Genomic DNA, 27,954 nt, shown 5'->3' with positions numbered 1-27,954 from the left:
AGATATGTGACCATAAAGTAAAAAGCACTTTATAGAGAGGCATCGCTGTGACTGCGCAAAATAAGTATTATAAAAGTGATATTTAATCTTAATATTTAATAAATATTTCTATACAGTTAGTGCAACCTATCGTAATACAGAATATAAATTAAAATTTGTAAATAAAATATTCAATTATGCATTTACTATACAATTAACGTTTAAAATTTTAAATTTCCCGCAAAATTCGCGACAAAAACAACGACAGCGTGGCAAGTGGATAATTTGAGAAACTATGTTTAATCGTATGATTTAGTTTTGTATATATGATGTGTACGAGCTTTTGTCGTCAAATATACACAATTTAAAAAATACAATTAATATTTAGTTTCTTTTTACACTTATATGTTTAAATAATGTACCTGTAAACGTGAACTTGTTTTCACATATTAAACATTTTTTAAAGAATGATCGAGAAATATTTCCAATACCAGTGAACAAGTGTCGTTTAGTTTTTATGTGATTGTTGTTTTGAGATTGAGGTTAAAGTTTAAATACTGAATTTAAACTATCGTGTAATTAAGGAACGATATTTGTGATTGAACAATGAGAATATAATGTATTGACAGAAATATGTCCTGTGAGTCCTTTCAAGATCGGCAGGAAAACGAAATTGAGGTTTTAAAGGTATGGTACAACATATTACAATTTATTTACAGTAAATTAGCTGAAATATGCAAACTGTTTTTTTTATCTGTTATATTTTTTATTTTTATGACAGTAGTCATTTTTTTATGGTTTGTTAAATTTTAATTTGCATTTCATCATCAACTACCTGTTGTATAAAAATGATTACTTGAAAATGAAATTGTATGATTTATGAATTAAATCTTAATATAAATATATGATAAATAAAGTGCAAGTAACTTGAAAGAAAATGTTATGATTTGTTTCAGCTGTTTCTAAGGTACAATTTGAAATCTGTAAATTAAAAATATAATAAGCGATAAAGCAGTTTTAATTGCAACAACAGTATTGACGCATTTAATGTTTGGTATTATTATGTGCATTAAATAATTACATTATTCTGTGCTTTATACGTAATCTGTATCTTCTTTATTGTACCTTTCAAACAGTTGAATACCAAATGTGTTAAATTTGTTATAACTTGATTTAGTTTTTGTCATTCTTGTAAAAGTACTTAAGAATATATTTGTTTTATGAGATGATGTATCTTAATTTATAACAAACATGATTTGTAAGATTCCAATTAGTAATTCTGGAAATAATATTGATATGTGTGACATTAAAATTGATATATCATTGAATAACATTAGTGATCAGATTTTGGTACTTTATCATATTCTAATCTATTCCAAATTTAAGTTTTCCACACATTTTGTTAAAATTCCATTTCAGAAGTAAAGGTATTTGTGCACAATATTTTGTATGAAAACAAGATCTCCTATAATAAAGGATTTCATACATTTTCATATTATTACTTTATCGTTTTCATGTTTTATAATATAAAACATGATTAAGTTTTTGTCATTTTAAATTTGGTTCTTTATGTTAAAAAGTTTTAAGTTTATATTCATATAGAAACTGAAGTTTATGTCAAAACATAATTGTTTCATGTTTTACAAACTTTTAATAGATGAAACATACTTATCAAACTAGAAGTTTTGACCAAATATTGTAAGTGCAGTAAAAGAAAATATTTCAATGATGAATGTTATTGATCAAAGTTTGAACATATTCTATAACTGGCTAATATATATATCTATATGTTGATATTAAAAGTGAAAAATTGACATGGATCATGTAATCTATAAACTATGGATCTCATAGATAACATAACTTCTTGTGTATATACATTGCAGTATGGATATGTTATAAATGAATAAATATTTCAGGTGAAGTAATGAATATTTTACAAATATCCTAATTTATGTTGGTATATGTATAATTGGGCAGAAAGAAGAATTTATAAAATGTCGAAAAATATAAATTAAATTTTTTGCATATGAAATTTTGTTTTTGTAATAAATAAGTTTGAAAAATTGTTGAGAACTAATATACTAACTGTAAATCTTAATTTGACGGAACAATACTTCTGATAATAACATTGCCAGGAAGTAGATAATAGCATCAACCACATTTATAAATATAAATGTTAACAAAAACAAAAACTTATCAAGGCGAACTTACCAAATAATATTGTATACATAATAGATGCATTTCTCAAATTGAATTTTTTGAAAACAATGCTAAAATTTTATTGTACATTTTCAATTTACTTTTACATAATGAATTACTTTCTGCCTGGCGATGATTACGACTACGGGGACACCCTATGTTATTGAGTTCGCCCATAAGTTGATGTTTTACATATAAATGAAAAACGATCTTTTCCTAGAAAATAGTAGCAGTATTCACTTTATGAAGTTTTTTTTCATAATCTACTATATGAGAGTTGTCTTTCAAGTAAATTCGTGATTCTGATAACTTATATAAATTATTCAAAGAATGTCTTTGTCTCTCCTCTGCACAGTAATGCAGGAGTGACGGGGATTGTCAATCCTTATCTAGAGTTTCTTAGGTTTTCCGCATGAGGTCTCAAAAGTCGATTAAAGATTTTAAATTGGCAAACCTGGTCAAGATGCAATAACGCCGGCACAATTTTTCAAAATGCAAAGTATAATTTTGTCAGAATTCGTCATTGCACAACAAACAGGAAGGTAGATTTACGATTTCCCTAAGTACGTCCTGTTTCATAAAGAATAGATTAACAATATTCAAATATAATTTGTAAATATATTTTGTTGACTAGCTAAAAATTGTAAACACATGTTTGTTACCAATTCCATTGTCTTAGCATTTATCGAAAAGGTGACGATGGTGGTGACTGATCGTCACGTTGTCGACGCATGGTAACACGAGGGAATATTGTATCATTGAATATTATTATATATCATGTGTTGACAATGCTTCGAAAGTGGCAGCAAATATGTTTAAGAGAATTTTGAATAATTTCTCCTCGGGAAATGACCTTCTACGTAAGCATTAGGGTGTTGCTTATTGCGAATTTCAGAAAGATGTTTATAATTAGTACCTAATTACTGAATCAGTGAGGTTGGGAAATAACTTTTGTTTTTATACAATAATGTTTGGCAGAAGACATCGACCACGTCTTTGAAATTATTTATAAATCCATAATGAAATAACACTTTTCATTGAATACTCCTTGTAAATCATTAGTTCGATATACAAAAATTTTGGACTCGAGTCCAAAATAATTTTAGGATCTTAAACGGAAAAATTAAGAAACCCTAGATAGAAATTAATACTTGTTTTGCGTTGTTTTTTAGAGGGAAAACAAGCTAGTAGTTACGCTAGCCAATATATTGTATACAACTTCGTAGCTGAAAAAATTTAGGACAAAGAGAGAGCTTTTTCTCATGTTTCTTTTTATCGTTTTTGGTTAAATTATATAGCTGCTAGAAAGCCTAATTTTGCCATATAGCAGCGGTTTGTATAATTATGGAAAAAATATTTTTAAGAATAAAACATAGGAATATATTTCTTTTTTATCTCACATTCTTGGAATTACAAAATTGTGTTTGAATGTCAAAATTATTGATATTCGTATTTCATCCCTATAAAGAAAAGTGTATGAGAAGCAAAAATTTTGTTCGAAGTTTTTCAGTTTCTTCCGCGCGAGATATTCGTATTTCATCCCTATAAAGAAAAGTGTATGAGAAGCAAAAATTTTGTTCGAAGTTTTTCAGTTTCTTCCGCGCGAGATCTTCAAAATTCAATTCAAATTGGTGATCCTGATCAATATATGATTTAACGTTTGTGTCCGGTATGACTTCTGAATTAGATAGCGGGATTTTTACTCCATCAAAAAGCACGAGGTTTATAAAATTTAATTTAAGCCTTTTCACAAAAGTGCTTTATTTAAACGAATTTTTCGTGTTTGAACTTTCGCTTATATCGTGTAATTCCTGTAACGATTGAAGTTGGAACACAGAAAATGATAGCACGGTAGAAACGTTCGAACAGATATAAACACACAGTAACATATCCGTGAGACAACACCAATATAAGGATAGAACTTCTTTATTTTTTATTTTTTTTTTGTTATAAAACTTTGATTACCATATTTGTGACATTTTTCTGATTGAAACGAGACCATACATGACATAATTCGAAACATATTTATTTGTAATTCCAAACTTTTCACTTATATCACAGACTTTAGTAAGTTATTATAATATATAGAAATAGCAGCTTCAGTTTGAAACAGATTTTGGAGATTAGATTAAGAAATTCTAATCAGAGATTGATCCTTGTCCAATTTCAAAACTTTTGAAGAAATTCAGTTAAAGTTGCAATATTGTCTCATAATCAATTACATTTCATAAACGTTTGTACAATTATATAGCTTTTTGCAGAGCCCAGTTTTATAATTTGAGTCTATAGTTGGATATATAATTGTACAAAGGATATTTTTCAAGAAGAAGAAGACAAATAAAGAAGAAGCATAATCTAAAGAATGTATCTTTAGATTAAGAATAAGTTTAGATACATAACAAATAGCATTCCCTTAATGTTTATTCTGTAAATATTTTAAATTCCGTTTTTCATCATTCAAATCATTTGATGACTCAGCTGGAAAATAAATTCTTTTACGAATAAAAGTCTTATAAAAATTGGTTTTATATAGAAGTTGTATAATTTGTATTTTTATTTAAACTTATTAATAGAATGCATAAATGTTTTACTTTTTATTTTATTTTATATGTATATCATTAAATTTGAAAATTGAATTGTAAATTAATCTTTACAAAACCTGTTTTTATTACCAAAAATTTTATTTAGAAGTTTTCTGTTCAATAAAACATGTTCCTAAACATTTTCTTTGATTAAATTGTATGTAAACATTCTAAAAGATTTGTCAAATTATCTTGTAAATATCAAAAAATTAAGAAAAATTTGACCTTTATGGAAATTTGATTACAAAGTAAGGATTATCATTCATGTACATAATTATATTATAGGAAGAACTTTTGCTATTAATATAATGGAAGGATAATAAATAAACTTCAAGAAAAGGCAGATTTAAATAAAAAAGTCCATTTTTTAATTTATGGTTTATAGCTTTTTCTAGCTTTTAATACATTTTTATATGATTCTTGTTTCTGGCATATGCTGTGCTGATATTTACGTAAAAGTTTAATATTTAATATGATATATTTTTTGCAGAGTATCTTTGGAGATGAACTTCGTGATTTAAGAAACAAAAAGGATAAACAGAAATGGCAACCCTTAGATGTTATTATTACTTTAATGCCTCAGAAAGGAATGTCAGGTCCAGCCAAAGCATACGTGCAGATTGATTTACATGTAACTTGTAGCAATAAATATCCTGCTGAGTAAGTACGTTCTTTGCTACATAACTTTTTAAAGCTCAACACTTTTAATAAGAATACATATACTGAGAATAATAAATTTAAGGTTGAGGTAGGCTCTACAAATTAATTAGGGCTATTGAATCATTCAAATATAATGTCTAGTATCACTTTTGCAGTGAGTCTCTACATACTTACTTAATAATTTGGATTTATTTCAAAGGACCATGAAATGCAAAAAAGAACATGTAAATAGTTTTTAATGTTCATATTAAAGAATTCAAACAAAAAGATGTGAATAAAGGTGCTTTGTAAATAACATTTTTACTAGAAAGCAGAAAAATGACCAGTAGGATAGATACATTTGGTTCCAAATTAATTTTTGAACATAGTATTGATATTTTGTTTCGTTTAAATATACAAATGTTGAGTGTATCTCTGAAATGGTCCTTCGCAAATTTAACGAAAATATCGTTCGGTCCGAGTATACAGATGTGGAGCGCATACACTTGTGGGACGCATTTCTAAAAATGTCCTTTGCAAAAAGGACGTTCGGTTTAATTGTGAACATGTGGAACACATTTAGTACTATGTGATAGCGACTACCAGTTTTGTAGGACTTGTGTAATTGTATGGCTTATTTCAGAAAGTGCATCAGTTTGGCTGACGTAGTATCGATATCCAGTTCGTCTGAAACAAGAGATATAAAACATTCGACATTCACGTATAAAATGTTGAATGTCAGTTTTAGTGATGGTTTATAATTCCATGTTGAATTATTATTTGTAACCGAGTATAATTTGTAAACAAATTACGACATTGTAATAAAAAATTTCAAAGAAATTCATTTTTATTGGAAGTAAATCAGTAGTTACAAACAAATTAAAATACTTTTTATAATTTAACACAACTTGTATGTGATCTGTGGTTTATTCACTTGCACCATTTGTTTTTGAATATTGTGCATAATAGATACTGTATTAGTTGTAACGTTAGATATTAATTTTTCCAAAATTAAAATTATCATAGTTACTGGAAAATACTCGTGATAGCTTCCGATAGTACATTGTGTTTTCAAAATTAAATTCTTTTAATAGCTAGAAACCATTTTGGTGCTTTTTTAATTATCATTGCAAAATAATGTTAAAGATAGCCGATACGTTTCGTTGTAGGTAAATGGATTGTACCCGCCATTATGTCTAATCGAACCGATACTATTTTATAGTAATTTTTGAAAGCTTATGCATAATATAACTGTTGCCTACTTATTCCAAAAACCATTAATAAGGCACCTCAGATATTTTACCCAAAAATTTTTAAAAATTATATATTTCCTTGATGAAGTGGCTGCACAATATAATAAAAAGAATTTTAAAGAATATTTTTTACAATAGAACCGTGTGACGAAACGTCTTTTAATGTGTACAAATTTGCAGAAGACATTAATTATCAAATTCTTATATGGGGAAATTTGTTTAATTGAACAGAGTTATCAATTACAAATATTACATATATATTATTTTATACTATAAACAAAATATTATTTTCTTTATGATTACATACTTTTTGTTTAATCTCTACTTTTATCAAATACAAATTAAAACAAGAGTAATTTTTGTTCATTGCAACAAATAAGATAAATTGATATTATTTTAAATTAAATTTTAGCTTTTTATATTAAATCAAAAAAAATATATGTTTCGTGAATGTTGTTATACAAATTTATTTTCATACAAATAGATTAGAATTTTACACTCAACCAAGATACAGGATTTAGAATAGTATGGCGGATATTTTCCTGTTACAGCCTTACAGATCACTATGCCATGTAATACTTTCAGTCGCTTTTCTATTTAAATCCAATAATATCGACATTTAAAATTATTCTATCAATACCAATCTTTACTGTCCCATCCTTACATTATCCTGATGGAAGAAGCCCACCACCTTCTCGTGGTTTCCATCGTGCAATGACATTTCTTCACAAATAATCACAATATAAAGAAGCGGATAGAATTTGATTATTATAAAGGAAGTGTCATTGGCCAAGAGTGGGTCAGTACAATTTATAGGCAAATACAAGCAGCAATATTAAAACAATAAAATAACTTTTTGAACTTCATTGAAATAATGAGTAATATCGGTTCAATCAGGCAGTCATAATGGCAGATTTATTTATTTAACATGGTACGTACCGACTGTATTTAATATTTCATGCGATGTTAATAAAAATGAGTGAGCCTTAGCTATTTCATAGAGAGGATTTTGTGAAATACTGTAGTAATTTTTTTAATTTTTAAAGGTGTGACCTTGAGGTAGAATTTGTAAAATAAAAATTTCTTTGCAGGATCATTCCTTTTCAAGATTTGGCTTTACAACTTCATCAGAAATAATTTGGCCTAAATACCAAGGAAAATGATATTTTCACATTAACATTTTTGTCATTTATTATCTAGTTAACAATATTTTTAATTTCTGAGAGTTTCACATAAATAAGGAGTTCAACACCTCTCATTCTGATATATCAGATGCAGAAAGATAGTTAGAGCATTTTTTAAATGTACTGGTGTAAAACTGTTGTTTTAAACTAGGATATACAAGAATTTGATGAATTTTAAGTATCGGGTCAAGTGCACTAAAATATTTTCGACCGACTGACTGATCTAAAGTGTTTATATATCATCGGATATAAAAATATTATGTAGTATTAGTAATATCCGAAATTATATAAAAAAGCGTCCTGCTTAAAATTAAAAATTGACCTTCAAATTGCCCTCATTACTTCTCTCGCGAAGAAACTCTTTATTCTATATTATATTTTCCAGAATATTGAAATTAATTACTTATTCATTTTATTACAGATTACCAAGAATACAGCTGAAAAATGCCGAGGGTTTGTCTCGTCAACAAATCGATGTATTATATCGTGAGTTAGTGGAACTTATGGAACATTTCAAAACTTCACCCCGAAAAGGTGAAGAAATGATTTATGATTTAGCACAACATGTTCAGAAATATTTGTACGAGAATAACAAGCGTAGATATGACAGCTTTTATGAGGAAATGATGTCAAAGAGACAGGAAAAGCTCGCTAATGAAATGTTAGAAAAACAGTTAAAAGAAGACAAAGAAAGACAGGTCAGAATACATTAATAGATTGTATTATCCAAACCACAGAAAAGCCTTTTATATTATAAATTATAAATTTTGCACCCCAGTTTTTATAATAAAAAAAAAAGTTCGATATAATAAACATCTGTATACTTTACATATTTAAGTCGCCTTAAAAAATTTCAGGTGTTACAAGATGAAGTTAAACAAAGACAAGAAGCGTTAAAAGCTGAACTGCGTAATAGAAAAGAATCAATTCGTTTGCTGAGTGATCCGTCGAACAATTCATTTCAATCAATACCGTTACCTTCCCAAGAAAAATCACGAATATATTCTCGACGGAGATGTGTCAGTACTTCCGAAAGTTTGGATGGGGTTTTATGCGAACACACGGGTACGAAACTGCTGCATTTCAACCACAACAAAGGTATGTAATTTATAAAGCGATGTGTTAGTTTTTTAATAGTGGATATTGAGTAATGATAACGATTATGTTGAGTTAACTCATAGAGAATTAAGGAAAATGCTGTAACGGTGTTACATGATTTATTGAGTAACAGTTTGGTACCATCAGTAGATAGTCTATGACCATCGAAATCAGGCTAAGCATTTGTATAACTTTCCTCACATAATTATCCGTAAGGATATCGCGAATGGATCTTTTAGAATGTAATTAAATGTAACTATTCCACGAAATGACGATTAAGAAATTCTTTGATTTTAACAAAAAAAAAACAAAAGAGGGAGAATTTGAAGACTGTAGTACTTTCTGATCCCAAACCACGTACTCATGATCACGTTTTCATGATTCGCGATCTATATTATAACTGGAAACAACTTGTTTATTTTATAAGAAGTAACAGTATTTCTACCATAAATTTATCCTATATGCTTACGATAATTTCTCTTGTTGATAATAGAATACATATTGTGGTCTAATATTTCATCTCAATTGAACCTTGTACAAAATAAAGGCATAAGTTTTACTTCAAATTTACAGTTTACAATTAAAGTCTGACTTTAAATTCAATACACAAAGTAATAGGTGGCATTGATATTCTAAATAAGTACTTTCATTTTAATTATAAAATTCTTTAGAGCTGAATATTTACGTTACATTTACTAATAACTGTTTTGTATTTTTTGTAAATACAATTTTATAAATGTAATTATTATGTATTTTTGTAAATATTTATATAAGGTAAATTAGAAATATAAGAACCTAAAAATCAATAAGTGATTTATCGTTAATTTGAATCTTTGTTTATACTAATTATTATAGATGAACGAGAAGTGTATCGAGCACGATGCATGGGTCATAGTAATCAAGGATCAGTTGTTTATGCAGGCGTAGATACTACAACTGGAGAATTACTAGCAATTAGTGAATGGATGTTAAAAACAAATAATAAAACTGCTGAAAATAATACTCAACAAACAGTTATCAAGCAAATAAGTAGTCTTGAACAAGAAGTAAATCACTTATATAAATTGTGTCACCCAAATCTAGTTCAGTATTTGAACATGATGTACCTAGTGAATGAAGAAACTATAGTTATTTATATTTTACAAGAATTTGTGGTAAGTTCATTTGAAATCTTATTTAACTATGAAAAAGAAAAGTAGCTTTAATTCTTTGAATTCGAATTAGTACAGTCACTTAAATAAATCGACGAATAGCAAATAAAACAAGCATCGTTCATAAATAAAATTTAACTAATATTTAACAATTTTATTCATAAAATACTTTTCGTAAAGGATGTATTATTATTATACTAATGTTACTTTCTGTTGTTGTATTAATGTTGAATTATTTACTATTATGATAATAGTAATACATAGTATTTTCATCATTAATTAAGCTAATTATAAAAATATTTTTCTAAATATTTAAAATGTACTTTACTATTGAATGAAATGTACTTTAACTACTGAATGTCAGGTTGGTACTAGCTGTTCCTTTTTCTTATTGGAAAACATCCCAGTGGACATCGATCTGCTTCGATATCTGGCGAACGGAATCCTTTCTGCCTTAAGGTATCTTCATGAAAATAATGTTGTTCACAAGGACCTACGTGATACAAGTATTTACATTGATCGCACAGGAATGGTTAAATTATTAGATTACTCGCTGAATAAAAGATTATGTGATATGTATCAGTCATGCACTGCAGTTAAATTCGTGCCAGATTTTCCTAGTATTCAAAGTAGAGGTGGAAAAAAAGCAGATATTTACCGATTTGGCGCTCTAATGTTCTCCTTATTAAATGGAACCGTTGTTTCTGGAGATCAAATTGATCCAGCAGCGATAAAACAGGTATATTTAAAATAATTTACACAAATTTGAACTGACATTTTGACTTATTATATAGTAAAACCTCGATATTTTCATTGTTAGCAGTTCTAAGAGTTAAAAAGAAAATATTACTTTAATTAAAATTAAAATTGTTTAATTGTTTGCTGGAAAAGATTCTATGGGTGTCCTGGAATACAATATTCATTTTTACTATATTATACATATGTAAATATATTTAAGCAATTGTAAAGCTGTAGAGTCATACATTTCATGTTAATCTTTAAGGTATTTTTCTAGGATTTGATATACTAATAATATGTAATATAAATACAGTATAAATAATATGTAATTGCTATACAACAATGTATCAAATATAAATTGGCAGTATATAGAAAATATGTTATAAATAATAGGAGATCTCAGTAGTCAACAATCCTATTAACTGCACGAATCTCTATGCTTGCATACACTTTTTACCCCTTTTTTGTGCAGCTATCAATGTTCTGTCGTATTCAATATTTGCTCTCTCACTTTATTATTTTCTATTTTGAATTTAAAACAAATGTAAAGAAGTTGGCAAAGAAAGAAGACTTGACTTTGATCTTTTAAGCTCCAAATGAATTCATAATAGGATCCGTTCAATGAGCATGATAATTCTAATTCAATGCTCGACATATTTAGTACACGTATTTAAATACTCATAATGCATTTAAAATTAATATTGTATCTAGGAACGTCTACAAAATCTTTTTCAGTTCTTCTGTAAACGTTTTCTTTAAAACCTTTGATTATTTCAGCCTGATCTCCAAGATTTCTTATCAAAGTGCCTTATCAGTGATGAACGAAAGCGTTGGTCAGCTGAACAGTTATTACACCATTCATTTATAAGAACACCTATAATTCATGCTTTATCGCCTCCAAAAATACCAAGGAGAGATGAACAAGAGAGCCATGAACCGGAAGAACCAGATACAGATATCCGACAGTATGTGCCTTTATTAGGGGGTCACTCCAGAATTATAAATGAGTTCGAAATTCTTGATTGGCTTGGTAGCGGTGCGTTCGGTGAAGTTCTCAAAGTAAAAAATAAGTTAGATGGCGGAATTTATGCCATTAAAAGGATAGAACTGAATCCTAAGAATAAACAACTTAATCGAAAGATCACGCGGGAAGTTAAATTATTATCTAGAATGAACCATGAAAACGTAGTAAGATATTATAATTCGTGGATAGAAAGCGGAACTATAAGTAATAAAACAGAAGGGCAACCTGTATCCGCAACATCTTCGGAAAAAAAGACTGAAAATCCTCTTAATGTAATTATTTCAACTTGTCAATTGATTTTTTTACTCGCAATTTAGGATTGTTTGCTTTTTCATATTTTACATTTTTTACTGTTTATTAAATATAAAGAATAAATGTTGAGGCAGTTTTCAATAATATTACAGTAGACTCGTATTATATTGCTACCGGCAAGGTTGCAGAAGCGAAAATAATTGGAATTAACAATATATTGGATTGTCCATAAAATATTCTTCTTTGATATTGGATTTCCATACATATAGTGATTAGGGAGTGTTTACGGTGGTAATATAATGAGAGTCTGCTATATCTTACAATTGATAAATCAATAAATTTGAAAAACAAATAAATGTGTTGATAAAAGAAAGATGTAGAATAATATATGTACTGGAATAAGAATTTAAAGTATTTTTGTTATAATTTATGTATTAAATAATTGATAAATTAAAAAGAAATAATAGAAATTCTTTTTGTTATAAATCATTTGCAGTAAAAAATAGTTCGGCATTAATTTAACATTAATTGCTCAGCATTTAGGTACTGATGATATTGAAAAATTGGCACCTCCGATGCAAGAAGTAGAATGGAATGTTTCATATAAATCTCGAACAAATACAGCACTTTCAGCTGACAGCGATGATGATAACAGTGATGCATCTAGTGACAGTGATAGCGATGAAGATTGTGCGTTTCTGTAAGAAATTTATCTTTAAAGCGATAATTTATAAATAATACTAAACTTTATTAAAAAATGTTTTATTTCAAAATTACGTTAACTAAATTTTAATAAATAATAGGAATATTGTTTTATATAATATTTACTCACGATGAATGAAAAATTGAAGTTCTAATAAATTTTTAAACTTAAAAAATTAATAAAAAATTCCTTATACGTACTAGATAATATTTACAATCAATACATTGTTGTTATGATTATTAATAGCATTGATATTAATAGTATTGACAATAGTAATTTTATCATTACTGATATTGATTAATAATTTATTCAGTTAATATTTACATTATGAACAAATATTGAACCGTAAAGATGCACATCGTAAATTTAATAAAATTTGTAATTATTTTTATTTGCTACTAAAATATTAACTTGTTAAGAAGTAGAACTTTTGTTTATTTCGTCTTTAGTACGTATAAATTATCTTTTGTTTATACGTTTATAAAAATAAGAACAATGTTACATAATAAAAAAATTGGTAAGTCCCAAAATAAATATATATTAATTTTACAACATAATTTGTAATCAACTTTTCAGGATGCAGGACATTTTAAAAATCGACTCTTCTGACAACATAGAGTTCGAAAGAGATTCGAATTACCAGACATCGGTATCAAGCATAAGAGAAGATGAAAATGGAGTGGAAGAAACAACTAAGGAAATTCAGTATATGTACATTCAAATGGAATTTTGTGAAAAGAGCACCCTTCGAACGGCAATTGATGGAGGTCTTTACAAAGATCAAAAAAGAGTATGGAGATTATTTCGAGAAATTGTTGAGGGTTTAGCACATATTCATCAACAGGGTATGATACACAGAGATCTAAAACCAATGAACATATTTTTGGACAGTAATGATCATGTAAAAATTGGAGATTTTGGTCTCGCGACTACAAATATACTATCAACATTTGCCCAGACTATAGAAACTGACAAGGAATCACAAGGCGTAGATAAAGGTAAGTTTTAGAGAAATTTAATCTGTTTTATGAAAAATTATGAAATATGATATAATATTCTTTAGGAATCAGCTTCGGCACAGAAGATGTGGGTTCTCTAACAGGACAAGTAGGCACCGCTCTTTACGTAGCGCCAGAACTTACAACGAAAGCAGCAAAAGCAATCTATAATCAAAAAGTTGACATTTATAGTCTTGGAGTGATAATGTTTGAAATGTGTTATAAACCTTTAACAACGGGAATGGAACGAATTAAAGTTCTACTTAGTTTGCGATCCAAAGAAATTATACTTCCGGTAGAAATGCAACAGCCAGACATGTCACGTCAAACTCACATTTTACGGTAAATATTATAAAAGAAAATAAAGATGTCTAACCCTGATGCTTTATTTAATGTGTGAAGTATAATTGGTACTGAAATTTTACTGTAGTAATCAATATTTAAACTTATTGGATTATTACAGATGGTTACTAAATCATGATCCTAGCCAACGGCCTACAGCGCAGGAACTTCTCTCTTCTGAATACTTACCTCCTCCTCCACTAGAAGAAACTGAATTACAAGAAATGATTCGGCGTACTCTTTCGAATAATCAAAGCAAAGCATATAAATATTTAATTTCTTGCTGTTTTATGCAGGAAGTTGCACCAGCAGATGATATTACGTACGATATGAATGTACCTACCAGAGGACATATGAACTTCTTAACTTGGAAAAAGCATCAAGAAGAAGTTAAGTGCAAAGTAATTGAAATTTTTCAAAGGCACGGAGGTGTTTATTTAGGAACTCCTTTATTGATGCCAAAGTCGCATCAATTTTGTAGTTTTTCAAATTCCAGTGTAAAATTAATGACTCGTAACGGGAATGTTGTTTGTATTCCTCATGATTTGCGTGCGCCATTTGCAAGATACATTGTACGGAACAATATACCACATATCAGAAGATACGCCATTGAAAGGGTGTTTAGAGAAAAAAAGGTACATTTGTTATTTCTGTTTTATTAAATTTAAGTTTATGTTTATAATGAAAATCAATATTATTTATAAAATTTACATAAATTTTTCGCCATTACACCTTACAAAATCTACACATTTATCGAAATCAAATGAAAATATTAAAAATGAGCGTTTCCTTTTTAAATAAGCTTTAAACTTAGACTTTTATTACTTTAAGCTTATTCGTCGATAATATTAATCATCGTCAATCTAATGAAAGGTTAATTCAATCAAATTTTTTATATAAATTTACAGGTATTAGGTTTTCATCCTAGAGAGCTATATGAATGTGCATTCGATATAGTTAGCCCTACTCCTAATAATTTACTAATGGAAGCTGAATTAATATACATTGTCTGGGAAATTATGAACGAATTATCGTTGTCACAAGAACGAAATTTTACCATCTGCCTGAATCATACTTCTTTATTACAAGCCGTATTAACTTATTGTGGAATTGATCAAGAAAAATGTCAAGATATTTATCCGATACTTCTAGATGTGCGTGATGGAAAATTTTCAAAATTTCAAATAAAAACGCATTTGATAAGTTTGTGTTTGACGGATCAAGCTATGGAAACATTATATAATTTATTTGAGAGCGAAGGCTCCCCTGCCAAAATTAGCAGTATTTTAAAAACAATTACGAGGAGAAGAGGAGATGCTGCTACATTAGCCAAAGAAGGATTGAAGGAAATTGAATTGATAGTGAAGAATATTGAAGCTCTTGAAGTGAAGGTATAATATTCTACAATTGAATTAATATTAATAACAAAAAAAAATAAATTATTAACTGAGATGTAACTTTGTTTCTTAAAAAAGCATAAAAGCTGTATCTATTCACTAACCACTTATTTATACAAGAAATGTACAATAATGCCTTTTCTTCATTGCTTCTTTTCATTAACGATCTATATTACCATCGACTGTTTCTCCGTCGGTATATCACAATTCCAATTTTGTAATGACTTGGAAAAATATCTAACTTTCTTGTAAATGTATATTGAATATCCATTTAATTGTTATAGCTTTTGGTCAAACCTGTATATTTATTAAATATTACATTTTTCAGTGGCCGGTAGTTGTAGCACCTCTTCTCGTGCATAATATAAATCAGCATAGCGGTATAATTTACCAAATAACGTACGATGGTAAAAAACGTAGAAAAAAATGTGGAGAAGAAGTAATAGCAGCCGGAGGACGCTATGACAAAATGTTATCTTCTTTTAAAAAGATATTTGAACGAACAGATATGGCTAGCAAAGAAATGAAACAGTACGGTGCTGGAATTAGTATTTCGTTAGAGAAACTTATATCTGTCGTTTCAGAGACGACAGAATCTTTAGAGTGCAAATATGGAATGAATGTTGCTATTTCTTGTATGGGTAACTGTTCACGGGAAGAAGAGATGATCAGTGTGTTGAAAGAATTATGGAGTTTGGGATTGAAAGTTACAATCTTAGATTTACCATCTGTCGAGGAAATCCTTGAACATTGTCAAGAAAATTTAATAAATCAAGTCATTTTTTTAAAAAGTGAAGAAAAAGGAAGCGTAAGAATTCAAAGTTGGGAACGCGATCGATTTCAAGAAAAGAAAGTAGCCAATCAAGAGATCGCTGATTTCTTTCAAAGACTGGAGAGTTCTACGCCTATTTTAAATAGATCTGAGAGTAAAACAACAACAAACGAGAACTTTTGTAGTAATAACCCAACAAATATTAATATCAATTTTATTTCGTCTGAAAAATCGGAAAAACTTTCTGGCAGTTCTAAAAGAAGTTGGAAAAATTCTATACTTGCACAAATGTCTGCCTACTTCCAAAGAATATCACCTAAAGTTCCAATCGAAATCTTTGCAGTATTTTTAGATATGTGTGTTTTAAGAACAATCATAAGTTATTTGGAAATTGATGAGAAGGAACATGATTTTTCAAAAAGTTTGCAAGTAATCATAGAAAGGTAAGTTTCTAATATTTCTTAATTAATTATGAAAAGCGATAGTTATTATAATAACTAATAGGAAAGAATGTGCTAAGTCATTTTGAAACTTTTGTATTTTATTATACTAATATTTAACCTAATTGTTGAATTGCAATAATTTCTATATTCATGTATGTATTTTAATATCTGTAATACTTATAGTTTCTTTAAACGTTTAAATAATTGAGTACAGTATATATTCATGTATTTTACTAAAATTCTAAATTAGAATTTGGCATGCTATAACAATCATGTAATAAACAAATTCAAAACAAAAATCACTAAGTTGTTTTTCTATGAGAAATTTATATAGTTGTAACTTAATTTCTCTATAAACCGAATAATTAAAATAATTTATTTTTTGTTTCAGACATCCAAAACACAAAAAGTATATAATGGAAATATGTGAAAAAATGCAAGATGCAAGGAAAGAGAAACAACGACCAGTACTAATATTATATAGTTTAATAGATTACCAATACATGACTCTTTTATAAATCAACATTTTTTTATATAAGATTCATAAAAATTATGTACAAAGAATATAAATAAGTGATAACGTAAAACAGATTCTTAATAAAATGAATTATCTTTTCTACGTCAGTTAATTATTATAAAATTTCTTATATCTCTATATTTTTTAAACATCCTCTTTTTCCTGGAGATAATGCGTTTTAATTGGTAAAATATTTAGAAAAAATTGATATTTCCAGAAACTATTTAAATTTGTGGGTGACCACAGATATGACTATGGTTAGTTAGTAATAATTATTAATTTTATATCAGACTTATTCTTGTGCGCGTTTTAAAATTTATATTTTCACCCGCCCTATATGAAAGCACTGACATCATCTAACAGAATTATAAGAACAGAAACTGTATTTTTTCATAAAATACATAAAGTTTTACATTTTATTAACTATCGTAAATTGTTTTGCGGCCGTGACAAAGTCAAAAAATATTTTTACAGTGGGCTCACAACTTTACAGTTCAAAATTTCTGAAATTGCATTTTATGTACTTCCAAATACTTAGCTATCTAGGTGTAAAAAACAGGAACTAAATCTTCCTAATATCTTCCTAATAGTAATAGTAATAGTAATAGTAATAGTATAGCTTGAGAAGGTTGTACCTTTTTGTTATACAATACCTTGTCGTTGTTACGAAAACAAAAAATGAATTAATGCAAAAATTGTATTTATAATTTAGTTTCATTAGTTGTAACTTTTTACTGTTATTTAAATATGTTGCTAAATAGAACATATAGTTGTTCCCGCTATAAATAATTCCAATTGTTCATATATTTTGTTGCACGTGTATGACGACGAAGCAAAAGCATATTATAGAGTGCTATTCGTATCAGTAAATAAAAAGTGCGTTACCTTGCGGTGAATCCCGATACCAAAAAATAATGGCGCGATCAACGGGTAAGTTTAAATTTGCTGCCATAACAGGCATTGTTATTAAGAGTTATTATTGTATAAGTGATTTAAATTATCATTACTTACTATTTTATATATGTTCTTATCTTTGAATTTATACAGAAATTTAGAACTTTAAGTGGTTTAGTTATAATTTATTCTATTAAAAATGTAAATGTTACTTTCAACCCAATTCAAATTTGACTTTTGACTACGCCATCTTTTTAATTGTAGCAATCGTTACCAGGTGCTACGTTTTCGTTTACTGATGGCGTATATCGTTTCACGAGAGAACATGCCTTACAAACGACAAATTTTTACTCATTTTGCGCATGTTACGTCAGATTGATTCAAATATGTTTCACAATTAAGTGTAACGCGCAAGCGCACTTGTAATTTTTCTACCACTCAATGCGTATACCTGGTGGTTTTTTATTTTTTGCATTTTTTGTATTCCATACATATTTTCTATTCATTACTTTTACCCTTCAGTTCGTAGAGTTTGTCCACCAGGTATATAACCAATCGGAAAAAAGCATTTCACACCAGGCATACAACGTAATAGAGAATGTATTGAAGTTAGTCGAAATGCGCGAATTAAATATAATTTTCGTAAGACAAATAATTTTACATAATTTTGGCATTAATTACTTATATATCTACGGTCTTTGAAAGCCACTCTTCCATTTTACTGTAAAGTTTTGATTTAAAAATAATTGTAAATTTATTTCGTATTACTTTATAGAATATTTAAAATTTTTATTTTATTTTGAATAAATTTTTAAAACTAAAACATCTGTTAAAAAATAAATAAAAATTATCATTTTAAAATATTTTGTACGACGAATAATATAAACGGAGCATGTAATATTATAGATTTTGCAAGGGTTTATACACTTGTTTTCATATATTTGAGTAAATATAGCTATCGCTTAAACGAAGCATAAAAACGTTATTCAATTTTTATACCGTTGACAAAATTTCTTCATTTTTCCTAACATGATGCATATATGTTGGTCATGTAATATAAGCTCTGAATGGTGTTTATGTTATTTTGGATATCCCATTGAACTTACTAATGTACACTATGGGAAATAAAACAAAAAGGAGGAATTTTGTTAATGATTTTCTTTCACATTCTAATTGTGAAAACATTGAAAGGTGACTTAAAGATATTTTAAATTATTATTATAATTTATGTTTAGAACAAAACATTAATTTGGAAACAATTATATAGCTATGGATATTGTTTGTTAAAAACATTAATATTATTCATCTTAAATTAATTCTTTTGTATATTTCTTTTAAATAATATTTTAAATAAGAAACAAAATGTTAACAGCAATACATAGAGCAGTAGTTTATAACATTTAAAACTAACAATGTCTTATTAAAATATGATAGATTTTTCATCACATACTGTCTAAAACTTTATAAATTTTACAAATACTTTTTAGTAAAGTTTGGTTAGCTTCGTAGCAATACAAAAGTCATCTGTATACATATTTTAATTCCGTATTTATTAGTGTTGTAGGGGTGGATTCACTTAGGAGTTACATAGTACCCCCCGAAGTTTTAAAACGAAGAGAACAATTCTGGGAACAATTTTTCTATAGATACTCAGATCAGGTGTGTATAATTTTTTGTGACAGTAATTAATAATGATAACAATGATCTGATTTAGTTCACAGACGATATTGAATTGGATATTAGAACACTTAAACCGTGTAAAAGCGAATGTAGACCACAAATTACACATAAACCTAGAAGTGTGGTACAATATTGGGTTAATACTGGTTATTTACCTTATCAAATAAGTATTAGGAAAGTTGATTATATAAAAAGTATTAATTCTAATACAGGAAAATCAAATATACATTATATGAAACCATGTTACGATGAAAGTTCTCTTAGTAGTTCTGTTGATACAGCTACATATATTTTACAAAATATAAATACAACAAATAAAGAAAAAAGAATGGCGATTATGGGAGAAGCTAAACCTCAAAATACAATTACTTCCTCCAATACAACCTATTATGAAAATGCAGAAACAACACAGAGAGCTAATGGCAAAGAGCTACCAAATGATAAATCTCATGAACTGCCGCCTAATAATTTTTGTGAGGTGACACATAGTGAATCTTGTGAGTTATTTAGTAATAAATCTTGTGAACTATCAAATAGTACATTTTGTGAACTACAAAATAAGGAATCCTGTGACCTACAAAGTAATAAATCTTGTGAGCTACCAAATAATAAAACTTGTGAGCTGTCAAGTGATAAATCTTGTGAGCTATTGAGTAATAAATCTTGTGAACTATCGAATAATAAATCTTACAAGCTACAAAATAATAGATCTTGTGATGCACCGAATAATAAATCTTGCAAGACACCAAATAATATATCTTGTGAGCTACAAAATAATAGATTTTGTGATGCACCGAATAATAAATCTTGCGAGACACCAAATAATAAATCTTGCGAGTTACAAAATAATAGATCTTGCGATACACAGAATAATAAATCTTGTGAGACACCAAATAATAAATCTTGTGAGACACCAAATAATAAATCTTGTGAAACATCAAATAATAAATCTCATGAGCTATTAAATGATATGTCTTGTGAGTTATCAAAAATTCAATCTTCATCAATGTATTCTAAACAAAGTTACTTAGAAAAATCTTTATTGAATAGTGATGTTACACAAATAAGACATCGTAAGAAATTATATACTGGTAGAAATTCACCTGTTGATCTTGTTACTATGAAAAAATGTAACAAACAGGTATTTTGTAAAATGCAACAACATATACACCCTGCATTAGATTTTGGGTATTCACTACCAAATAAATTAAATATTAAACGAAGAAGACAGTTAAAGAACTCCTGTATAATTAATAAAAATTTAGAAAATGTTTCTCAAGTTATTTCAAATTTTAAAAGATCTGCTCAAACAGGAAATGGTCAAAATTATTTTGACTTATTACATATGACTTTAGCAAATCAATCTGTTATTACAAACGATAAAGATGATAATTATACAATGGATAATAATTGCGAAGAATTAAATGGTACAATGGTTCGGTTAAAAAAAATTCGTTCAAAAACACGTAAAAAATCTAATAAGACATTTGCACAATCAAAAAACGTGAAATTATCCAGAAATAACAGTTATAAATGTACGAAGAAACCAAATAAGCATATGAAAAATCTTAAAAACTTGAATCCAACAGTTCTCTTAACAAAGTTATCAAATTGTGATATTCAAAAATATAAAAAGTTGAATAATCTCTTACACAATTTCAATCCTGTAATTCGTTTAAAACGATTAGCAAAATTTGATATTCAAAAATACAAAAAGTCAACGAATGTAATGAAAAATACAAAATATTTAAATGCAATAGTTAGTTTAGAAAAATTGTCAGACACTGCTATTAAAAGATATAAAACAAGTCTTAATATGAAAAAACACAGTGAAATTAATTTATTATCTGATACATTTCAGTTACCATATAGTGTAAACAAATGTCAGCATTTTTTAAATAATACATTTAATAGCTTACAGTCTTCCCCAAATGTTATTAAAATATCATCTAATGATACAGATAGTGATCAGAGTACAGTTTTAATGTATAGGTGCAACAGTAAAACATCTGATACTTTATCTACAAGTAATATTTCTGTATTTTCTAAAAACACTCATAAAGATGTACAAAGTGAAAAGAGCATTGATAATACATTACATATATCCACTAATTCACAGAACAGTATATGCAGTACACCTTCTCACAAATCAAAAATAATTGCTGAGAATATTAATGATGATAATACATATATAGCCAGTGGCAAAAAGATAAAATTAAGTTCTACTGTAGAAACATCTGATAGTGTTGCTGAATTGATAACACCTAGACATTATCTAAGGTCCGGGAATTCACAAGATAATTTAGGCAGTACACATTCTCACAAATCAAAAATAATTCCTGAAGATAATAATGCTGATAATGCATACACAACTAGTAGCAAAAAGATAAAATTAAGTTCTACTGTAGAAATATCTGATAGTGTTGATGAATTGATAAAGCCTAGACATCACTTAAGGCACAGGAATTCACAGCATAATTTAGGCAGTACACATTCTCATAAATCAAACATAATTCCTACAAATAATAATGATGATAATGTACATAAAACTAGTGACAAAAGGATGACATTAAGTTCTCCTGTACAGGCGTCTGATACAGATGGTGTACTGATAAAACCTAGACATTATCTAAGGTCCAGAAATTCACAGGATAATTTAGGCAGTTCACTTTCGCATAAAACGAAAATAATTCATAAAAATAATAATGATGGTAATGTACATAAAGCTAGTGATAAAAAGATGAAATTAAGTTCTACTGTAGAAACATCTGATAGTAATGATGAATTGATAAAGCCTAGACGTCTTAGGCCCAGGAATTCACAGGACAATTTAGGTAGTACACTTTCTCCTAAATTGAAAATAATTCATAAAAATAATAATAATGTTAATGTACAGACAACTCCTGATAAAACAATAAAATTAAGTTCTACTGTACAAACATCTAATACAGATGATGCACTGATAAAACCTAGACATTGTCTAAGGTCTAAAAATTCACAGAATAATTTATATAATACACTTTCTCGTAAATCAAAAATACTTCCTAACAATAATAATGATAATGATAATGAATATACAACTAGTGGCAAAAAGATGAATTTAAGCTTTACTAAAGAAACATCTGATGTAGATGATGCATTGATAAAACACAGACATTGTCTAAGATCCAAAAAAACTTTAAATGTAACTAAAGAACAATGTAGCAATGAATGTAATACAACAAAACCTTGCAGAGAATCAGGTAATAATACAAAGATTTATATAACATAACGAATTAATGTATATAATTAGGTTTTTAAGTAATACAGTATTTACAATTATAGGAAAAATTAAATCTAGAATGGAAGCTGTAATTATAAACCCGACAGAATCATTACATGATGTAAATTACATACATTTTGAAACCAACTTATTTGATTTTGATGATTCTGATTTTACTTCCTCCATACTTTCTGAGTAAAATGTTAAATTACTGTTGTACTCAGCTAAATTACATCAGCAGAGATATATATAAAGTAACAACATATTGCAAATATAAAATGAAGATAATAATTCAGTTTTGTTTAAGGTTAACATTAGAACAACCAAGCTCGTTAAAATGACGAATTCCAAATTTCATATTTACAAAAAAAAGAATCGATAAACATTATTGTTTTAGTAATATACATTGGCTGTGATTAAATAATGAAATTATTCTATACAAGGTGACTTATTTTACATTTATTGTACAAATATTTTTGCTTCCATTAAATATATAGTACATGTTCTAAATACAAAGATCTTTAGCTCAATGGAATACATAACTAGATAAAGGTAACATATAAAATTTGAAGTATTAAAGCAGAGTATTTTCATGTTACAAATGTTTGAAATGGTAATCATTTATGTAGATAGTTATATAAATAAACTTTCGAAGATATTGGATTGTGTCAAGAACATTTGGTGTGATATTCACAATTAGGTTTGCATTGCATTTCTTCTACATTTACAATAGACAGTTATCAATTCAATTTTTCAATAATAATAATGAAATTGGGTTGGAATATTTTAAAAACCTAAAAACATTCCAATATCTTAAAACTGATTTTCTTTGCTTGTGATCTTTGATAATCTGAAATACTTGTAATAATTGAATTTCTAATGAAATAAATCATAACCATAAATTTATTTAAAAAGAAAGTGATCTGAAAAATAATTTTTGTAACATTATATATGCCTTATTAAATAATACAACTTTGCCTTTAAAACATTTACTATCTCTTTGAAAATAAAAAAGACTAGGTACCCTGTATGTCAATTTATTCTTGTCTTAAATCTGTGTATAAGTACGATGTTGGTAGTTCTAATGTTAAATATAAAGTAAATACTTATAAACATATCCATATCTGTATTACATATGTAGTTGGTCAGGAAAATATTCGGACATTAATGTGAATCATTATATTATTTTTTAAACATTATACATTCAGGTAACAAAAAGATGTATAATGCCATATAATCCTATCATGTATTTAATACAGATCTTTCAATAGGAATGAAATAATAATTAATTATTATTACAATAAAATTTTGAAAATATTCAAACAGTATTGCAATTTTTGCAGTTTTGCAGTTTTTGTTATTTAGAAATTAAAACTGTCCGACTATTTTGGTGACCTGTCATAAGGTATTAAGTTGTTTTTTATTAATTTTATATTGACAAAATAGTATTTAACATACTATGCATTATAGTACATAAGGAGCTATGCAGAAACTGTAAGAAATTATATTAAATAGCTATATTTTAAATAGGATATAATGTAGTGTAAAATGTACACAAAATGACGCATAAGTTGAAGAGCTTAATGTATAAAATACAAATTTTAACGTTTAATAACACATATATAAATTTTGCAATTAAATTACAGTTGTCATTTTGCATGTATGATATAAGGTTTTCTATTATTAATCATATTGCATTGAATAAAATAAAAAAAAATAAAATTTCTAATAAGTCGTATTTGGATATCAGAGTCTGGGTATTAAATAACATTTATTAAATTTAGGAATAGTAGATTAATGGTACGAAAATCTTCAAACAAAGATATAGACTTATTATCATTTTTTACGTTATTGTATATATTATTAATTAAACAAGTTGAAATGAAGTAATTATTATTGTCGGAGAGAGTGAAAAACAAGCAAAATGTCACTGCTTTTGAAAAGTGGACATTTAAAAAATAGATACTTTGGCTCTGAAATCTATATACATATATAGATATGTATATTTTAGAAAAATAATTGCCTTAAGTATTCGCATTGTTTTTACTGATATAAAAGGAATTTATATGTGGCAATAATAATCTTTCCAGAGGTCTAGTACCTGAGATTTCAAAGTCAACTCTGTTTTTTTTAAATGGAATGGTACATTTTTTTCCTACTATATTAAAAAAAGTATTATAATATTGGGTAGTTAAAAAAAATTAACTATAAGTAATGTACTAAAATGTTTTATATAACAATAACATATTTGCCACATATTGATATGTGACAAATATGTTAATTAATTAATTTAATTTTAATTTTAATTAATTAATTTAGGTAAAAATAAATATTTTCATTTTATAATTCTTTAATAGAAACAGAAACAGAACTATGAAATCAGTACTGCCCTTACGCTCCCCTAAAAAGGGTGCATTTCCCCTAAGCTCCAGTATTTAGTAGACCTCGCCCCTACATTCCTAAATGTTTTAGTTTAGTAATTTTTTCATTTTTGTATTCTAAAAATTCTTAAATTTTTCAATTTTTGAATTATCGAATTCTCAAATTCTCCAATTTCTAAATCCTTAAATTCCCAACTTCTAAATTCTTTAAATCTGTCACGTATTTTCAGCATGATGTAAAATGTTTCATGATTATAATTGTGTAAAGAAATAAAAGAAAATGAAAAATTTTCATATGAGTTTTGTATACTAAATAAAGAAAGCATGAATTACCTTATTGAAGCGTAAATTTGGTTGTATCAGTAATTTCATTTTATTAATCAATAGTTTTTAACTATATACGATTGTTTACAAGAAATAAATATGAATAAAAAATATGCTTCTTGTGATTTGTTTTTATTTTCCTTCATATTTGACAATTTTATTTTAAAACGATACTAATTGTTATACATTTCTATATTCACAGGGTACAAAACATCTGCGTTTAATAGTTTACATGCATAATCATATTATAACGCAGAAACATGTCCGTGAGTTACGCTGAGACGTTGTACGCATGCTCGAAAACAAGGCAGAAAAATATATATGTACTCTTACAATGATAGTACAGTAAAACCCTTATTAAGGAACACTTTTTAAGTGATACGTATAAACTAATTACGTCATCATTGTGGGTGTTTCGACTACTTTTTCTTTGGTTACTTTCTTTGCACAAAATTTACTGCGCATGTTTATCTCTTACGATTTACAACTGCGCAAGGGTCAACGTTACCATAAGATAATAGCGGATCCTGCGCAATAAATTTTTTAACAAATCAAATTGATGCATTTTTGAAAGTGCACTTTTTGAAAGACACTTTTTAAGGGATACGTAAAAACTAATTACGTCATCATTTAGAGTGCCGCAGCTGCTTTTTCTTTGATTCCTCTGTAAAAATTTACTGCGCATGTCTATCTTTTACGGTGTAGGACTGCACAGAGGGTCAAGGTTAACTGATTAATTCCCCGTCCATAAAACCGGCGTTCCACAAGTTATTAATTAAATGATTAAACAATAAGTTTAATTAAGTTATGCACTGTATAAAAAGTGGTGAAAATAAAGAAAAATTTATCAACAATCATTGTGTATTCATTGTTACCTAACAAACCGAACAGAATAAAAATTGATATATTCGAAAGAAAAAATTTGTATCAAGAAAACATGAGAATTCCTGGAATTTGACATCACCAAAATTCTAAGAATTAGCATGATAGATACCTCTTCATAACTTATGTTCTCCTGATACAAATGTTCAAAATCGGTTGCTTAAACTTCACCAATCGCGCCCGGGAATTCTTCCAATTTTTCGTCATGAAAATTCCAAGAAGTAGTCGGAAGGATACCTCTTCATAAGTTATGTTCTCCGGATACAAATTTTTAAAAATCGCATCCGGCACGAAGGATACCTCCTCACAACTTATGTTCTCCTGATACAAATTTTCAAAAATCGCGCGTGGGAAGTCTTGAAATTTGACGTCATAAAAATTCCAAGGAGTGGCAGGAAGGATACCTCTTCATAATTTATGTGCTCCTGATACAAATTTTCAAAATTGGTCGATGGAATTTCAAAAATCATGCCCGAGAATTCTTGAAATGATGTTATGAAAATTTCACGAAGCACAAAGAATATCTTCTGATAATGCATGTTCTCCTGATACAAATTCTCAATATTTTGTTTTTCATTTGTCATTTTTTGAAATTTGGGGCAATTTCTGGAGATCGGAATGACAGGATTTATAAGTAAGTAAATATGCAAATACATGTTTTTACTTATATTTATTTTGTACATCAAATGACTTAATATATTTTATTAATTAATACATACATTATTAACACTTAATTCTAGGACGGAATTATCATAATAATATGTAAGTACATATTAGTGAGCGCTGTAGTGCAGGATCTTGTTGAAGGCTAATAAAAATCTGTTGAAAGCATAAGGATAATGTAGCAATTAATTTGTTTCCAAAAAATTGAAAAAACTGTAAGTTACGGAAGAAAATGTGATGAATACATAAATCGGACGGTTGCTTTCTTTCGGTGTATTAAATTTCGTTCACATTAGGCTATTTTGACAGGCTATTTTGCCTATTCTAAACGCCCCCTTATGAAGGTTCGACGCATCGCCATCTAGTGGCGATACGCGGAACTACAATAAAAACTTCGCTGATGACTTATTACTGTTGAAGCGTAATCAATTGATTACCGACAGAATTCGGTTGGTACTTTACACGTGTTCATCATAGTTCAACAGTTTGTTGTTAAATTGCGCTGTTAGCAGCGTTTGTGGCGGTTTCTTTAAAAGATTGTTTCCTTTTTTTCTTGATATATATATTGTATATGGGTATAATTTTCAATAATTCCTA

At 27.8% G+C, this 27,954-nt stretch overlaps 3 protein-coding genes and 1 long non-coding RNA gene across 7 annotated transcripts in view; 2 read left to right on the top strand and 2 right to left on the bottom strand.

Annotated features, from left to right (window-relative positions):
* The window catches only part of scaf (inactive serine protease scarface), a 68,807-nt gene that overhangs the window by 34,048 nt on the left and 6,805 nt on the right, over positions 1-27,954 (bottom strand). The window lies entirely within an intron of this gene.
* Gcn2 (eukaryotic translation initiation factor 2 alpha kinase Gcn2) lies at positions 289-17,373 on the top strand. Of its 4 annotated transcripts, none has more exons than XM_012291631.2 (14): positions 289-666; positions 5,251-5,420; positions 8,258-8,534; positions 8,694-8,934; positions 9,790-10,088; positions 10,450-10,824; positions 11,601-12,119; positions 12,636-12,799; positions 13,379-13,800; positions 13,866-14,142; positions 14,264-14,777; positions 15,051-15,533; positions 15,868-16,754; positions 17,146-17,373. In XM_012291631.2, exons 1-14 carry the CDS (start codon positions 613-615, stop codon positions 17,270-17,272), a joined length of 4,809 nt encoding a protein of 1,602 aa, XP_012147021.2. In that variant the 5' UTR covers positions 289-612; the 3' UTR covers positions 17,273-17,373. The 4 variants fall into 4 exon arrangements, with proteins under 4 accessions (XP_012147021.2, XP_076388127.1, XP_012147024.2 ...); XM_076532012.1 differs by lacking the exon at positions 289-666 and adding an exon at positions 2,898-3,038; XM_012291634.2 differs by lacking the exon at positions 289-666 and having other exon boundaries at positions 5,301-5,424.
* LOC143264521 (uncharacterized) lies at positions 5,106-26,722 on the bottom strand. The gene is made up of 3 exons (XR_013038260.1): positions 25,822-26,722; positions 10,431-10,578; positions 5,106-6,086 (listed from the first exon to the last, which is right to left on the bottom strand). It is a non-coding gene; the product is annotated as an uncharacterized LOC143264521 (long non-coding RNA).
* LOC105663347 (uncharacterized) lies at positions 18,167-26,666 on the top strand (the record flags this gene model as incomplete). Its single annotated transcript, XM_076531970.1, has 4 exons — positions 18,167-18,201; positions 19,722-19,824; positions 19,880-23,087; positions 23,170-26,666. Coding segments are annotated over 4 exons (3,483 nt in total), but the record flags the coding sequence as incomplete, so codon positions are not given.

Source organism: Megachile rotundata, chromosome 5 (genome assembly GCF_050947335.1).
Source record: "Megachile rotundata isolate GNS110a chromosome 5, iyMegRotu1, whole genome shotgun sequence".
Lineage (NCBI taxonomy): Eukaryota > Metazoa > Arthropoda > Insecta > Hymenoptera > Megachilidae > Megachile > Megachile rotundata.
The sequence above is the reverse complement of the archived record's forward strand: the minus strand, read 5'-3'. Positions and strand labels throughout refer to the sequence as shown.

Excerpts from the sequence above, each read along its gene's own strand:
- Gcn2 (XM_012291631.2), top strand. The coding sequence starts at position 613 with ATGTCCTGTGAGTCCTTTCAAGATCGGCAGGAAAACGAAATTGAGGTT. Across the intron at positions 667-5,250 it reads ACGAAATTGAGGTTTTAAAG|AGTATCTTTGGAGATGAACT; the intron begins GTATGGTACAAC and ends TATTTTTTGCAG. Across the intron at positions 14,143-14,263 it reads CGTCAAACTCACATTTTACG|ATGGTTACTAAATCATGATC; the intron begins GTAAATATTATA and ends GGATTATTACAG.